The sequence below is a fragment of the Laccaria bicolor genome, genomic scaffold, assembly GCF_000143565.1.
Source record: "Laccaria bicolor S238N-H82 LACBIscaffold_27 genomic scaffold, whole genome shotgun sequence".
NCBI lineage: Eukaryota > Fungi > Basidiomycota > Agaricomycetes > Agaricales > Hydnangiaceae > Laccaria > Laccaria bicolor.
This window is the reverse complement of record NW_001889898.1, coordinates 435,400-451,050: the sequence shown is the minus strand read 5'-3', so window position 1 is coordinate 451,050 and position 15,651 is coordinate 435,400. Positions and strand designations below refer to the sequence as shown.

General features: G+C 47.3%; 4 protein-coding genes across 4 annotated transcripts; 3 read left to right on the top strand and 1 right to left on the bottom strand.

Moving 5' to 3' along the window:
* Positions 1-8,645: 8,645 nt before the first annotated feature.
* Positions 8,646-10,125, top strand: LACBIDRAFT_304353 (uncharacterized protein; the record flags this gene model as incomplete). The annotated part of the gene is made up of 9 exons (XM_001884781.1): positions 8,646-8,663; positions 8,710-8,781; positions 8,828-8,922; positions 8,979-9,021; positions 9,071-9,144; positions 9,200-9,358; positions 9,407-9,655; positions 9,721-9,740; positions 9,800-10,125. 9 exons carry the CDS (start codon positions 8,646-8,648, stop codon positions 10,123-10,125), a joined length of 1,056 nt encoding a protein of 351 aa, XP_001884816.1.
* A 288-nt stretch (positions 10,126-10,413) lies between these two features.
* On the bottom strand, positions 10,414-12,015 carry LACBIDRAFT_252526 (uncharacterized protein; the record flags this gene model as incomplete). Its single annotated transcript, XM_001884698.1, has 6 exons — positions 10,414-10,462; positions 10,517-10,673; positions 10,732-11,160; positions 11,220-11,349; positions 11,407-11,750; positions 11,817-12,015. 6 exons carry the CDS (start codon positions 12,013-12,015, stop codon positions 10,414-10,416), a joined length of 1,308 nt encoding a protein of 435 aa, XP_001884733.1.
* A 412-nt stretch (positions 12,016-12,427) lies between these two features.
* On the top strand, positions 12,428-12,967 carry LACBIDRAFT_304351 (uncharacterized protein; the record flags this gene model as incomplete). The annotated part of the gene is made up of 4 exons (XM_001884780.1): positions 12,428-12,491; positions 12,548-12,565; positions 12,618-12,684; positions 12,739-12,967. The coding sequence occupies 4 exons, from the start codon at positions 12,428-12,430 to the stop codon at positions 12,965-12,967; spliced, it is 378 nt and encodes a 125-aa protein (XP_001884815.1).
* Positions 12,968-13,294: 327 nt separating this feature from the next.
* Positions 13,295-14,923, top strand: LACBIDRAFT_304350 (uncharacterized protein; the record flags this gene model as incomplete). Its single annotated transcript, XM_001884779.1, has 9 exons — positions 13,295-13,358; positions 13,417-13,434; positions 13,487-13,553; positions 13,607-13,934; positions 13,989-14,066; positions 14,129-14,260; positions 14,328-14,537; positions 14,595-14,687; positions 14,804-14,923. The coding sequence occupies 9 exons, from the start codon at positions 13,295-13,297 to the stop codon at positions 14,921-14,923; spliced, it is 1,110 nt and encodes a 369-aa protein (XP_001884814.1).
* Positions 14,924-15,651: the final 728 nt, after the last annotated feature.

The following is a 15,651-nucleotide window of genomic DNA, read 5'->3' as shown; positions in this document are numbered from 1 at the left end:
CGGTGTGTGGGCTGTTGTGGTGGTGTGTGGTGGTGGTGGAACATGGTGGTGAGGTTGTCGTCCCTCGTTGTGGGGTCGTGGGCGTTCGTCGTCGAGAAAATCGCCATTGACATGGCACACCCAGATGGGGTGTGCCACGTCAGCCATTTGGTGGTGGCGCCGTTTGTTGGGCACCACCATTGTTGTTGTTGTTGTTGTTGTCAGAGTCATCATCTGTTGCGTGGTGGTCGTGGTGGTCGTGGTGGGCAACGTTGTGGGTGGTGAGGAAAGAGAGAGGTGACGTGACATGTCACATATGAGAACCATCATCAACAAACATGTGCTCATGGGTCATGTGACTCATCAAATACATCATTCCTGGGACTAGTCCTGTCTGAAAATCCTTAGGACTGTCTCCAGTCCTCAGGAATACACCCCCACAGGACTCAAAAAATTGGCTGGCACATCAGCCAATATAGAGTCCTGGTAATCCTCAGGAATCCTCAGGAATCCTGCAGGAATCAGTGGGGGACAATAAAGACCTCCATTGTGGTGTTGTGGAGAGCGAGGTCATGACAAAGAGTGACAACTTGCTGCAGAACAGTGTTCTGCAAGAAATTGAGCTGGCCACAAAGCTCAAGAGCTGTCCATTGCAGCTGGGCAATGGTGGAATGACATTTTGCCTGGTCTGGGCAAGGAGCTGCACCATGTGTCTTTTGCCATTGAATCCTGAAGTGGGCACATGCAGCGTGGTTTGCTGGGTCCAGAAAGCTGGGCATCAAGGAGAGTAGTGGTGAAGATGAGAGTGAGACAGATGTGAGACAAGGTGGTTTTTGACGAAAATCTGAAAATGGGTGATTGGGCTGTGGTTATAGTTGCAGTTGCAGTTATCTCACCAAAAGCAAAAACCTTGCCAATAGAAATGCCTATGGCAGTAATGGCGGTGGTGGTGGTGGATTCAAGTTGTCAGTTACCATATGCACAGGATGCATCCAAGCACATGTCCATGGGTCATGTGACTCATCACATGCATCAATCCTGGGACTAGTCCTGTCTGAAAATCCTCAGGACTGTCTTCAGTCCTCAGAAATGGACCCCCACAGGACTGAAAAAATTGGCTAGTACATCAGCCAATAATAAGTCCTGGGACTGTGCAGGAATCCTCAGGAATCTGTGGGGGACAATAAAGACCTCTGGAAAGGCTTTGTTTTCAATCAGTTACTGCAATTCTCAGATAGTCATCACAATCTTAACATGTATAAGATCTCACAGAGGTCAATTGTTACAAAAGTTCTTATAAAGCTATTTGAACAAGTTATTGACTTCTGTGAAGTAAGAGTTTATAATTGGATCTTCACTAATTTTTCAAAATCTTCCAACAGACATGATCAGGCCACAATGCTGTAGAGTGGTAGTCTCAGCAATGAATATGTCATATACATATGCCACAAGAGACTGAAACTGAAACTGAGTACATAGAATTTTTGCTTCTCCTTAGTATCTACATAACTCAATGATAGACATGTTAAAAAAACCATTGGTAGAGGAGATGTAGCAACCACTAAGAGGAATAGAGAGGGTGAACAAGAAGAAATAAAACAGATAAATACACATACAAAACTTGACAGTTTGCAAAGAAATAGGCTCATTGTAATCTGGATAGCTGTGTGTCTCTCTATATATTTTGAAGATGAATATTGAGTAAGTGGTAACAGCAAGAAAAAAAGCATACCCTCTAATAATGGGAGACTTGTATGACACCAAAGATTCTAATATAATAGAAAATAGAGTTGACTTGCCCACTATATCTTGGAAATAAGTGACCTGGTTAAATAATGTGAAGAAATACATACTTTCTAACAAAAAGAATGGTTGAAAGGGGAGCTGGAATCTGGAAACAGATCAAAGACATACAAGCTACAAAATATGAGCATTCTTCTATAACAAGAAATAAAATCATACAATCTGAGTTAGAATAACCATATATCAGGGTAATGGAAATGAGAGTGAATGGACAACCTACAGTCTAAAAAAATGAAGTGAAAAGATGTTATAAAATTGGTCTATGGAATACTTAAACTTGACTAACCTCCTTAAAAGATATTGATTGAAGATTAATTACCTGATAAAGAATAATGACTGAATAGATATAGATTGAAAAACGAAAGCTACAAAATAAAACTGACAAGATATGCAGGGGAGACCACATACTTTCTTAAGAAAAGTAAGGAGGGATAGTGTGTGATAAGAGTAATTCATGGCCAAAAGCAAAGAAACTCACCTTTTAAAAAGAAGCACCAAAATATGTGTCACCAGAAGAGTGCACATCAAAAACCAGGCCAACTCACCACCTGAAACAAGACAGGCCACAGTCAGTCTCACCAGAAGAGTGCACATCAAAAACCAGGCCAACTCACATACTGAAACAAGACAGGCCACAGTCAGTCTCACCAGAAGAGTGCACATCAAAAACCAGGCCAACTCACCTCCTGAAACAAGACAGGCCACAGTCAGTCTCACCAGAAGAGTGCACATCAAAAACCAGGCCAACTCACCGCCTGAAACAAGACAGGCCACAGTCAGTGTCACCAGAAGAGTGCACATCAAAAACCAGGCCAACTCACCGCCTGAAACAAGACAGGCCACAGTCAGTCTCACCAGAAGAGTGCACATCAAAAACCAGGCCAACTCACCGCCTGAAACAAGACAGGCCACATTCAGTCTCACAAGAAGAGTGCACATCAAAAACCAGGCCAACTCACCCCCTGAAACAAGACAGGCCACAGTCAGTCTTTCCAGAAGAGTGCACATCAAAAACCAGGCCAACTCACATACTGAAACAAGATAGGCCACAGTCAGTCTCACCAGAAGAGTGCACATCAAAAGCCTGGCCAACTCACCCCCTGAAACAAGACAGGCCACAGTCAGTGTCACCAGAAGAGTGCACATCAAAAACCAGGCCAACTCACCTCCTGAAACAAGACAGGCCACAGTCAGTGTCACCAGAAGAGTGCACATCAAAAACCAGGCCAACTCACCGCCTGAAACAAGACAGGCCACAGTCAGTGTCACCAGAAGAGTGCACATCAAAAAACCAGGCCAACTCACCTCCTGAAACAAGACAGGCCACAGTCAGTCTCACCAGAAGAGTGAACCAGACCAACTCACTTTCTGTAAAAGAATGGCCAGAGCATGTGTTTTAGAAGTGTGTAAAATCAAATGCAGGAAAGCATACTTTCTGAAATAGGGAAAAGCACATTATAATCACCAGAACAGCGCACAAGAAAGGGAAAGACCAGAGAATGAGTCAGCATATGAGTTACTAGTTAATAGGGGAACAACTCACAGTCTAGTGAATGGTAGGTGTAGAAGAGAATTGAGTCAGAACATAGTCATTTCAGAAACTTAATAATAACTTACCCACTAAAGAAATACCTTAGATTCATACAGAGACAATGTAAATAGACTATATGTCACCTTCTGAATTTATAAACAAGAACATTAGCTGTACAAGTAGCAAGGTCAACAGTTAATACTTACAATCTGAAAGAAACAGACAGCTGCTGATAAGATGTGACATATTATGCAAAATATTGGCCCACAAACTAATGACAACCATAAGAACATATAAGAACTTGAACAATTTGTAGACATACATTCTGCAAGCAAAAACAACAATGAGAATGAAGCTCTTCTTTTCTTGATAATTTATTTGTTCTTACTTCCTGTGATTTATCAATAGCAATAGAATGTGGTCATGTCTTGGCTTACCTTCTGTAAAACAGGTCAATATTTTATTTTGTACATTTTAGTCACTGTATAGAACCACATACCTCCTATTAACCTTACAGATTAACTTGTGAGCAGCAATATGCCCCTGTTACTTACTGTCTGTTGGAATATCTCAACAAATTACTGAAGATATCTTCATTATAAACTCTTACCTCATAGAAATCAATGACTTGTTGAAATATCTTGATGAAATTGTTTTTAATAATTGACCCTCGCAATGTCTTATACATGTTAAGAGATGATAACCATATGAGAAAATTGCAATGACTGACCTGAAACAAAATCTTTCCATCCTTCACACAGCTTAAGATCCCTTCCCTTTCACCAGACCCCAAATTTAGCAGAGTATTATTCCATGTTTTCCCCTGAAAAATCAGTAAGTTTTCAATGAGAGTTACCAAAGAGGTCATAATTGTTTCATCCAGATTTGATCCTTGCTCCTGGAATCCCAAAAGAATATGGTGTGGCCAATTGAGGGAAGCATACTTGGCCACATCACCCTGGAAAAAGTCTTTTGAAGGATATTTTACCAGATGCTGCAAAGACAGTACAGCTAGATGAACATGTTGCAGAGGAGGATTGATAAAATATTGCTTTGATCGTGATTGGATGGCCAAAAAATCCCGGAGAGATGTGTGATAGAGCATAATTGGCTTGTCATCATCTCCAGGAATTTTGATAATGGACTGTACTTGCAATAGCCCACAAATGACCTCCTCACACTGAAGAGAGAGGAGAGAGCTGAGAAAGGAAATGGATTTGTTCTCTGTCAGAACCATGATTGTTCCAAGAATCTGACAGAAGTCTTCTGTCCAAGAAGCAGAAGAGAGGACTTGTTCATAGAGTGAATCTAGACCATTAGCTCCTGATGCCAGAAGTTTTTGCAAGGCCCTGTGTGGTATGAGATCTCCACCAACACATTGGATCAATGTAGTAGCAAATGTGAATGAACTGCCAGTCTTGTCAAGAAGTGTAATGAGATCTCGAGCTGATGGCCAGGGCTTTGGTATCCTCCGCATGATTTGCCAATTCTCGTTATAGATGCAATCAAATGCGCTCCGAAAATGTACTTCAATGTCCTGACGAGCATCAAAATTCTCTAGCTCCAGACGATGGAAAAACCAAGAGTGAGAATTATCAAACTTTTTGCGAATATGTTCCTCTACCCTGCTCGTGAGGAGAATTCGGAAAGGAAGACAAGTCCCCCCAGAAGAAGCCCTGAGCAGGACATCAATGAAGTCTGCCATCTCAGCTTTATCATCACATTCATCAAGAGCATCAATAACAACAACAGAGCTAGAGGAGATTCGTGAAGTGTTGAGATGGAGTGGGTCTATGATGAGCCTTTGAAGTCGATAGGCCATAGAGACAGTCAACCCGAGCAGGGCTGGCTCATCCTTAACAGCACGTTCAATAAATGGCTTTGTACCAGGAACAGTGAGAGAGATCTGATGGGCAAGAGTAGGAATCAGGCGAGATATATGGCTGCGTTCACCAGCCCCTCGCAAAAAGAAGAAGCTCCCTAAGAGGCGGCCCTCTGCAGTATAGCGCTCCGCAATGGTCTGTGCCAATGCCGATTTGCCATAGCCAGCTGGTCCGTTAAGCCAACAGACAACAGCTCGCTCATCATTACCATGGCCATCGAGCCACCACCGGATCTGAGCAATGACCTCCAAACGAGTCCCAGGGTCACATCGAGCGACGTGACCTGCGCGAGTGTGTGTAGCATTGCTGACAGGACTAAGCAAGCTGGCTAGACCTACATGTCATCAATTATATGAGCAGTATTAATGAGTTGTAAAACTTTGACGTACTTGGAACTGGCGGAGGACCATGAAAAACAACATCGCGGCCGGCGTTTATGAGCTGTGCTCTTCCGGATATGGTGGTTCCGATAGCGTTTTGCAGCTGTGCGGCTCTTGACGAATCCATGAGTGAAATGACGTGTTGTAATATGGAGACTAGGAAAGTCGGAAGGCTAAAGACGTCGATAGGTCTCGTGGTCGTCGTAGTCGATGAAGAAGAGGTGATCAGTCGGAGATCAGTTGTGAGAATTCGCTGTCGGGAATCTAATCGGGCGACGACACCCCTTCACACAGAGTTCTGCTTCCAAAAATGCCACAACTCGCGCTACTGAGCGAACTCTTGTGGGTCACTGGGTCTTAGAAATGCACCTCTCGACTGAGGCGAGCGTTCCAGGGCGAAATCCAACATCAGCTGGCCTTGGCGATTGAAGCATGGGCTCACAATTTTCAGGGAACGACGTTCAAACAGGTTAGAATCCCCAAAAACTTTCCCCGTAAGACCTTCTTCACCACTATGACGCTCTGATTCGCATTTAACAGTTTGAATAGCAACCCACTTCTCTGACAGAAAATACCCCGATGTCGACTGTTCAGCAAACAAGAGCGAATTCTGCCGAAGGCATTTTACGAAACGAGCCGATGGGCAAGAACCTCATCAAATCCCTGTCTTCTTGTATCAATATCCGTTCCTCATCCCATTAGCAGCCGTCCAACCCCATCCGCCTCACATCTGCCTCCTCCACTCCCCCAAACTATGTATTTCTCTTGCGCGAAACAGGCGAGCAGAAGGCACCATCCACAACTGCCCTCCACCCCATTTCCGCACTCATTCGCTCCTCAACGTTCAACCCCCAGCTCTTCTTCCATCACCATCCCCTCTGGCGATGGCTTAAAACTCTCCCTTCCCTATCCCAACCTCGGTCCTATCTCGCCTGTCGCCACCCTAGAATCCTCACGCAGGCGCTCACCGCTCTCTGGCACTTCCGCGGTTTACGTTTCTCAGATAGACGGCCAGATCTCTTTGTTGGCCGTCTTTTCGTGGGATTGGAACGTCGATTCGGACTCGTTGGTTGGAAATGACGTGGATGGGATGGAGAGTCGCCACCGTGTAGCGGATACTACCCCGCAGATCTGTTCGAGCTGCACTGGATTCGCAATGCGAGCGGACTGGAGAAGCTCCGATCCAAGCGCTGCGAGACGACACCCGACTTCCCACCCTTCTCAAGTCTGATCTCGATTTCGAAGTTGAATTGGAGCTCCTCAACGACCGCCACAATTCGAGAGGAACGTGAACGAAGACAGCGTCGGCGAGGGTTGAGTTTTTCTTTTTTGTGGCACAGGAGACGTAAGAAGACGATCTCGACGGTCTCGCGGACATCTACGTCCCCACTGATGGATGTCGACCCTCAAACTCAACAGATCTTACTTGTCAAGTCTCTCTGGAGCATCACAATCCACGCCAATCCATCTGTCCTTCTCCTCCCACTCATGCTGTCTCGTCTGCGATGCCCTATCAGCGCAATTTGACCGCATTTCTTGGATCTTGATCACTGTACCGTCGACTCGTTTACATTGTCTCCAGGCACCCCTGCCCTGGTCATACCCACATCCTGTCAGCCGTTTTTCTTAAAGACGCTGGGAGGCACGCTCACAAGAACTTCGACTCTCTTCCCCTGCATACCCTGTGATCCAGGAATTGACGTCCGTATGCTCCCTCGAAACCCAAGGAAGCTTCTCCGACCTACAGCCACGGCCCGCCGAAAGATGACCACTTTTCGCTACTCCACCTCTGAATTGCCTTTCACGACACAATTTACGGTGTAGCAGCTCACCTCGTTTATAGCCGGTCGTGCTTGAAGGTTCTGATTGTTCAGACCCTACGTGCTGGGAGCTTGAGTTTTGTCGAGGCCTTCGATGTTCATAAGTGACGACGATGCTCGAAAGAGCGCTCACAGGCAAAGGAGGGTCGTGGTCTTCAAATTTTATCAACGTGAGGTCAAACGGCTTTTGATTCATCGGTTGACATTCTATTGGCGGAGACTTCCCAAGTATGGCTCTCTTTGTTCCCATCATGGCGGTGGCTCACGAATTTATAGACGGCTGGGTCTTCGAATGAGAGACGCATATCCACTATCAGAGTCCTACTTGCTTCCTCTGTCACAAAATAAAGCGCAAGGTCTACCGCTTCTACTTGCTTCCCTCAAGTCAAAGACGGACGACAGCAATCTAACCCCTGCAATTCTTCCATACATTACCCCGCTACAGTCTCACCTCTCATGTCCTGGTCTGTTTTACTGCCACGACACAGGAACACGAGCCAGCCCCGAACGCCTTATGCTGGACTCGTTAGGACTTTTCACGAACTACCGATATGCAACTTCGAGGTCTCGTAGCCGACTTGAATGTTATTGGGTTGCCGCTCGAGCTTTTGAGGGACTTGACAAGGAGATTGCTGGTCCACAAGCAGTGATCATGCACCCGTGTCGTTCGGATACAATGTGCATCCTCAATTAGCGTCGCCTTGCACGCGCACTTGCAAGCATCGTAGAATCTTCAATCAATCTTTGTCACTTATACCCCATCGTATAGCCATGTACTTGAGGAACAGAGTCAATTTGTATGATATCCATCTAATGCCCATCACAAGCAAACATCAACGACATTCGCCTTTCTTCGAAAACTCACGAAACCAGTCAAAGACTCCTTTCAAAGCCCTTGAAAACCCCATTGAACTACCAGTCAATAAAACCTGTCTACATGTATAATGCAGAGAACAATTTCAACACCCCCGGATCAGAGGACACCTAGCTGTGTAGTGCGAGGTGCCTGTCCAGAAACTCTGCAAGAAACTCGCAGACTCGGTGCTAACTGAAGAGAGGACGGAGGAGAGATAGTGTGTTGCGTCTTGGTTCCGTTTGGGAGCTGGTGAGTACATTACGTATCCGAGGGCGTTGAATCTCGACTAGTCGTGACGCGTGACTAGTCATCAAAGTCATGACCGTGACTTCTTATTTTTAGTCATGACCTTCCAACACTGCCTCCTTGGCCCCTCCTCCCAGAGTCCCATTAATGTCGACCTGCAATATCGTGAGTCGACCACAAACCCAAACCCATCCCAACTGACACCCAACAGGAACACGACTGGTTCACAAACCTCCTCACATTCGGCCTTTGTTGCGGTCTCGTCATTTCCTACTTGCCCCAAGTAAGCCCGCTCATTCACATCACTTCACACTGAACGCGTCCAACAGCACCTTCGCATAATCAATGCTCGCTCATCAGAGGGGTTTAGCCCTCTTTTTCTGTTGTTGGGCACCACGGCTGCTACGGCGGCTGTTTTGAACATGTATGTCTTCTTTGTCCTTCTCTTTCTCTCTTTGATAGGAATTGGGTGAATTGTAGGGTCACCGTCCAATCGGGCGTGATAAAGTGCTGTCGTGTCGTTGTGCGTTCCCTTCTTCCACCGTACTAACTGACACTAAACGAGTAAACAGAGCTTAGGAACGTGTCTCGAAATAACAGCAGGCGTATTCCAACTATTCCTCCAATGGCTTCTCTTCAGCCTCATGTTCGTCGTCCCATCCCTCCTCCTCCCTCTCCCTCACCGCTAATTAAACACACAGATTCGTGTTATACATAATATACTACCCCCCACACCTCAAATACGTCCAACTCTCCATAAACACACACGACTCTCGACCACCAACGCACTTCAAGACTCCCGTAAAGTCAGAGGAGTGGAAGCTCTCTATAGCGCTTGCGTGGACTACCATTGCCCATCTGTGCGTTTTCTTTCCCTTGCTCCTTTCCTCCCTAACGCACCCCACCAGCATCCTCGTATCATTCACAACCTTCTTCCTCCTCTCCACCACCACCTCCTCCGCAGAACCCACTCTCCCAGCACAATTATCCTCATGGGCCACCTTCCTAGGCGTAAGCTCAGCCCTCCTCGCAGCCGTCCAATACGCCCCTCAACTCCTACACACATACAAAGCCAAGGTGGTCGGTGCGCTTAGCATACCCATGATGCTTATTCAAAGCCCTGGCGCCGTGTTGATGGTGTTGAGTATTGCGTTGAGGTACGGGCTCCCCTTGTTCTTTTCTGTGTTCGGTGTTGATAGCGTTCCGTCGTTGGGAATTATAGACCTGGGACGAATTGGACCAGTACGTCACCTCCCCCCATCATTCCTCATCCTTCAACCATATAACCTATCCTCCCCTAGGCTGGATAACATTCGCAGTAGCAGGCATAATGCAAGGAAGCCTCTTGACCATGTGCATATTCTGGAAAATTCGACAACGCAAGCTTGGGATCGACGATTTTGGGAATCCCATCGGACAAGGGGTTGCGGTCACAGAGGCACCCTCAAACCTCGAGACGGAAGCATCAGATGCGCATCAGGGAGAAGTGACAGTAACTGTTATAGAGGACGCGGAGTACCACGCTCATAACCTTGCCGGGGAGGAGACGCCTTTGCTTCATGGCCATGGGAGGAGGAATTTGGAGGCTGGGAACTCGAAGGGGTGGTTGGGTTGGTTGAGAAGATGAGCATTACGATGGTCTTTTTTTGCCGTTACGAATTTGGTTGATTGAGGGTGCTTGCTCGCGATCGCTTGGGTTGGTTTTCAATAGTTGTACCAGTTATAATAGCCTGTGTGGCTGATACCGCGTATAATGACGTGTCTTTGGCACCTCGACGCATTGTGCATTGTGCACACTGGAAGGAACGTCCGCTTTCAACTGCTATCATCCCACCACGCAAATCAGATAGCCCAGAAGGCATTCCCAATTACATATACACGAAAAACAAAAAGTCCAGCAAGATCTAGAAAATCATCACATCGGCATGATAGGAGCACTCCCCTTCTCCAACGCCGTTCGTAAACTACGCCCAATCAGTTTCATTTCAAAACCCGGGAAACGAAAGAAAAAAACACACCTATAATCATCCCCATTCTGCGTGATATACCTCACCCACGGTAAGGCCTGATACCCACTCTTTTCTACGATCTTCAGGTAACGAACTTGGATGCCTGACACGGTAAAGTACGGAATCTCGAATTTAACAGTTATAGGCACGCGTTTTTCCACGTCCGCTTCTTCAAGTAGATTTTTAGTGGGCCAGAAGGCAGAGAGAGAAATGAGGGGACACACCACTCTTAACACTAGGCAACTTAAAATGCGCCCTCATCAAAAACTCCCTACTCCCTCCCAACTGCTTAATCTTCCACACAAACGCCGATTTATCAGGCGCATACTGCACGCTCCCCGTCGACGCTCTAAATTTCGGACTATCCGCATCATCCGGCACCGGCACATAAATCTCCACGTTATTCGCCGAGCTGCGTCGTTTGAACTGCGCTTTGACTTTGACCATGTACTCGATCCTGCTGCCTTTATGGCTCTCGACGGCCGCTTCGACCCAGATGAGGGGCTTGACGGGCGTGGAGAGGCGGTAGGACATTAGTTCGAATTCGCCGTCTGGGGGGATGAAGGAGATCGTGCGGTCGTTTTCGAACCGGGAGAGCCGGACGCATTGGTGGAATTTGACGTCTTCCATTTCGATGGCTTTTCCGCGGGCGGCTGCAAGAGGAGGAGATGTTAGTAGGATGAAGGGAGGGAGGAGGAGGAGGGAAACGGACTTCGGCCTGTGCTTTCAAACATGACTTTATCGTTCAGTCCTAGCCGGAGCTCTGGCATTCCGGAGAGGTAGCACTTCATCTTTACGGCACCTAGAATTTCAGACCTCACGACGTTCCCATTCGCGTTGACCTATTCCATCATCAGTAAACTTTGATCCAATTGGGGGGGAAGATAAGAAAACCCCACCAGCATATTCACGCTCTCAATAACGTCCAAAAACACCTCGTTCTTCCTATACCTGATCCCCTCCGTCCGCCACGACACCGCGTTCGTCACAGCCATCGGCGGCCTCACCTGAATCTCCAGCTTATGCGACTCTTGCGTGATATACTCCTGCAAAATCTTGCTCTCCGTCGTCTGGGGATACCCAAAGTCCATCATCTCATCCATGAGCTCATAAATAATCACGAAATTATCTCTAATACTCTCTTCTTCGAGTTCTTTGAAGTATTCAACGAGGACTTGAGTTAGGCGGTGTAGGAATATGATTATTTCTGCTGCGTTTGAGTTTCGTTTTGATAGTGCCAATACTAAGATACCAAAATTAAACCAATCGCGCTTTTGTTTCTTTCTTCGTAATGGGGGTGAAGACGTACGGTATAGATTGGAATGTCGGATATGCAAGTAGTTGATCCCCTGACTGGAGAAACAGGGCGTCACTTGCTGACCCTCCTCTTCAAAGTCGAGGATGAGTGGGAGGAATCGTTCGACGTAGGACGCGGGTACATCGTCGCGGTATGAGCGCTGAATGAGAGCCTTCCCTTTGAGATCGAGGATGGCGATGAGACTGGCCATTCTTTTGCCCAGTCACAGAGTGTGACGAAATAATGGTTACGCTGCTTATGTCAGCTCTTATCCCGCCCCCGCCCTTTTCCATTTTAGATTGGTAGCCTCGCTGCTTCCCAAAAATGTCGGATAATATGACACTTTTTAAGATACACTGTCTTTTCATGTGTGAGTTCAGATGTTATACAAAGTCAGGTTCATTATTTTATGGACCATTTGCATACATCCTCGGTGCTAAAATGGTGGAGAATGGCAAACTGCTTGGGTTAAAAGTTTCCAGTCTCTTTGCATCCCGAAGCGACTAAATTCTAAATCTCAAAAGTGAGCGGAATTGTTTTAAAACGAAGGTAGGGAGTGGAACTAACATAAAGTGGAATTCAGTACTGCAATTCTGCGACCTGTTTTCCTTCACTTCCCAACAATGGCTGAAAAACCTTTCGGCTATCGTCTAGAGTACGCGACCTCCTCTCGCTCCAAATGCAAAGGTCACTCACATTCATTTTCTTCCTTGTCTCCATCTGAAACTTGGGCGTCACAACAGGCCCGGAACCATGTCAAGGTTCGTCCCCCCCACGCCACTCATGTTAATGTTGAGATTTTACTCTTTTGAGGATCCCCAATCGAGAATGGCCAATTTCGCGTTGGCAGTCTCGTCGACTTCCGAGGAGCTACAAGCTTGTGCGCACCCCTTCTTCATTCTCGTCATCTTCCCATATTAACTCTCCTACGCAGTGCATGGAGACACTGGGGCTGCACCACCCCAAAAACCAGCGAAAGCATGAGAGGGTACTTCGGTGAACCATCCGAATTAGGCGGGTACGAAGATCTCAAACCAGAGGACCAAGCAAAGGTCGTCAAGGCGTGGCAGGAGGGCAAAATCGATCCCGCGGATGTCCCAGAGAGCGCCAGGAAACCTGCTGCGGCTGAAGACGAAGACGAAGAAGTTGGGGAGCTGCGATGAGACTGGTCATTTAGGTCACAAGACGAGATATACGCCGATTATGTCATTTGATGAAGCCCTTTGTCGACGATTCTCTGTTGGTTTGCAGGCCACAGTTGATCCTAATTCACAATTGTAACAACGATTTTTGATAACACGCGTTCTTCCTTTCTACTAATCGGATCCTTTACGATATGAAACAATGTACAATGTGTGTGCAGCAATATGATGGGCCATGGTCAATGCGCTCAAGCGGACTTTCAAAGCAACACAAGTTGAACTTTGCTCTAAAAGTCGCGTTCGTTGATTTATTCCTTTCCATTCTTCCTTTCCTTCCCTCCCACAACAATGGCTGAGAAACCTTCCGGCTATCGTTTAGAGTACGCCGTGTCCGCTCGCGCCAAATGCAAAGGTCACTCCCCATTCATTTCCTTTTTCCCCCCTGTGCTAAAACCCGGTCGTCGCAACAGGCCCGAAACCATGTCAAGGTTAGTCTCTCCACGCCCCTCATTTTAATGTTGAGATTTTACTCTTTTTGAGGATCCCCAATCGAGAATGGCCAATTGCGCGTCGGCAGTCTCGTCGACTTTCGAGGAGCCACCAGCTTGTGCGCACCCCTTCCCCCTTCTCCTCCCTCTCGCCATATTAACCCCTACGCAGCTCATGGAGACACTGGGGCTGCATCACCCCCAAAATCATTGAAAACATGAAAAAGTCTTTCGATGAACCATCCGAATTAGACGGGTACGAAGATCTCAAACCAGAGGACCAAGCAAAGATCGTCAAGGCGTGGCAAGAGGGTAAAGTCGATCCTGCCGACGTCCCAGAGACCGCTAGGAAACCGGCGGCTGGAGACGAAGACGAGGAAGACGAGGAGAAGCCCAAGAAGAAACCTGCTGCGAAGAGGGCACCAAAGAAGAAGGCGGAGGATGACGAGGAGGGAGGAGAGGCTGTTGAGAAGCCGAAGAAGTCGAGAGCCAAGGCTAAGGTTGGCGCTACTTTTCTTAACACTTCAATACTCAACGTTGTTATGATTTTGCAGAAGCCAGCTGACGACGACGAGGAAGAGGAAGAGGAAGAAAAGCCAAAGAAGAAGGCCCCCGCCAAGCCTCGTGCAAAGGTCCCCAAATCCTCTTTGCACGCTCGCATCCTAGTATTGATTGATCCCCTGTCCGTCCACAGAAAGCAGACGTCGCAAAGGAAAGCGGTGCAGAAGACGACGAACCCAAACCCAAGAGAAAGGCACCAGCCAAAAAAGCTGCAGAGCCCAAAGAAAAAGCCGCTCCCAAAAAGCGCGCACCGAAGAAGAAAAAGGTCCGTCTTGTTCTCTTTCTTTCCTTCTTTCTTTCGTCCTCTAAGCTAATTTGTTGCTCTATGATAGACCTCGGAATCCGAAGAGTCCGGCGAAGATTTCTCGAAAGAGTTAGCGGACGTTCAACCTGATTCTGACGAGGAGGGTGACGAGGAGGAGCAAGAGAAGCCGAAGAAGAAGGCACCTGCGAAGAAACCTGCGTCAAAGGCCAAGCCGGAGCCTAAGAAAAAGGCGGAGACTGCGCCTGAGCCGAAGAAGAGGGCGGCGCCTAAGAAGAAGGCAAGTCCATTCCTCTTCGTCGTTCCTTGAATCTCAATCAGCTCACATCGTCTTTAGGCCGTAGATGAAGATGCGGAGATGGAAGACGTTTCTGGTGCTGCGGCTGGTGGAGACGAGGAAGCGGAGGATAGTAGTGGGAAGAAACGCAAGGTATGTATTCTTTCTATCTTCCCTATACCTTTTCTTCCTTTCTTTCCTTCTTTCACCCTTTTCTTGCCACCTCCCTTCCCTACATGTCACGACCAACTAACAAACACGTCCTCCAGCGCGCACCAGTATCCAAGACCGCCGCCAAACCACCCGCGAAGAAGTCGAAACCAGTGTCGAAAGCCAAGAAGAGCAAGGAGGTTATCGATGAGGAGGTCGATGAGGCTGAAGAAGATTAGCATCGCTGATCCTAACGATCAACATACATGAACTCTGGGTCTTCTTTCTATTTCCTTTTCTCACTCTTTTGTGTTGGGAGTGATCATTTATTCACCCTCCGCGGTCTGGGTTAGGGCAGGTGTAATTGACGTGTCCGTGTGTTGCTTCTGTCGTCTCTCGTCGTTGTCGCTGTACTACTATTTTTATTTAATACCAGCTTTTTCTTTCCCTCTCTCTCTTAGGTTTATTTCTGTCCCATGAGTACCTCGACGCGTTGGTTGCTGACATGTTGACTCGCGTCTAACTTGGCACAGGAACTCGTCCAGTCATCTCATAGGAACTCGGGTTATCATCAAAATGGTAGCAGACTTCTGGGCTGCTTGCATTGTCTGTTGGCCAGTAAGTACCCCGTTTTGCTGAATTTTCAACAACTTTGGTTGACGTACCCCGTCTATAGCTAGCGGTAACATAAGCCTCGTATCTGCTGAACTTGCGGCACCTCTTGGCTGCTTTCTAGAGGAGCGCCACATCGTCGACCTTGAAAAAAGTTGACCTTCGTATCCGAGTTGTCCAGTTCGAGCACATTGACCTCATCATATGGTTCTGGATCTCTCTCGCACTCTCCCACTCGCATAGGTCAATTGCTGCGTGCACTGGCTACTAGGAGGATTGGATACGAAGTCAACGGCCATGCATTCCCCTAGCAGCGAGTCAGACAAAGGCTGTTTCACTCTCCGATCGTATTAGT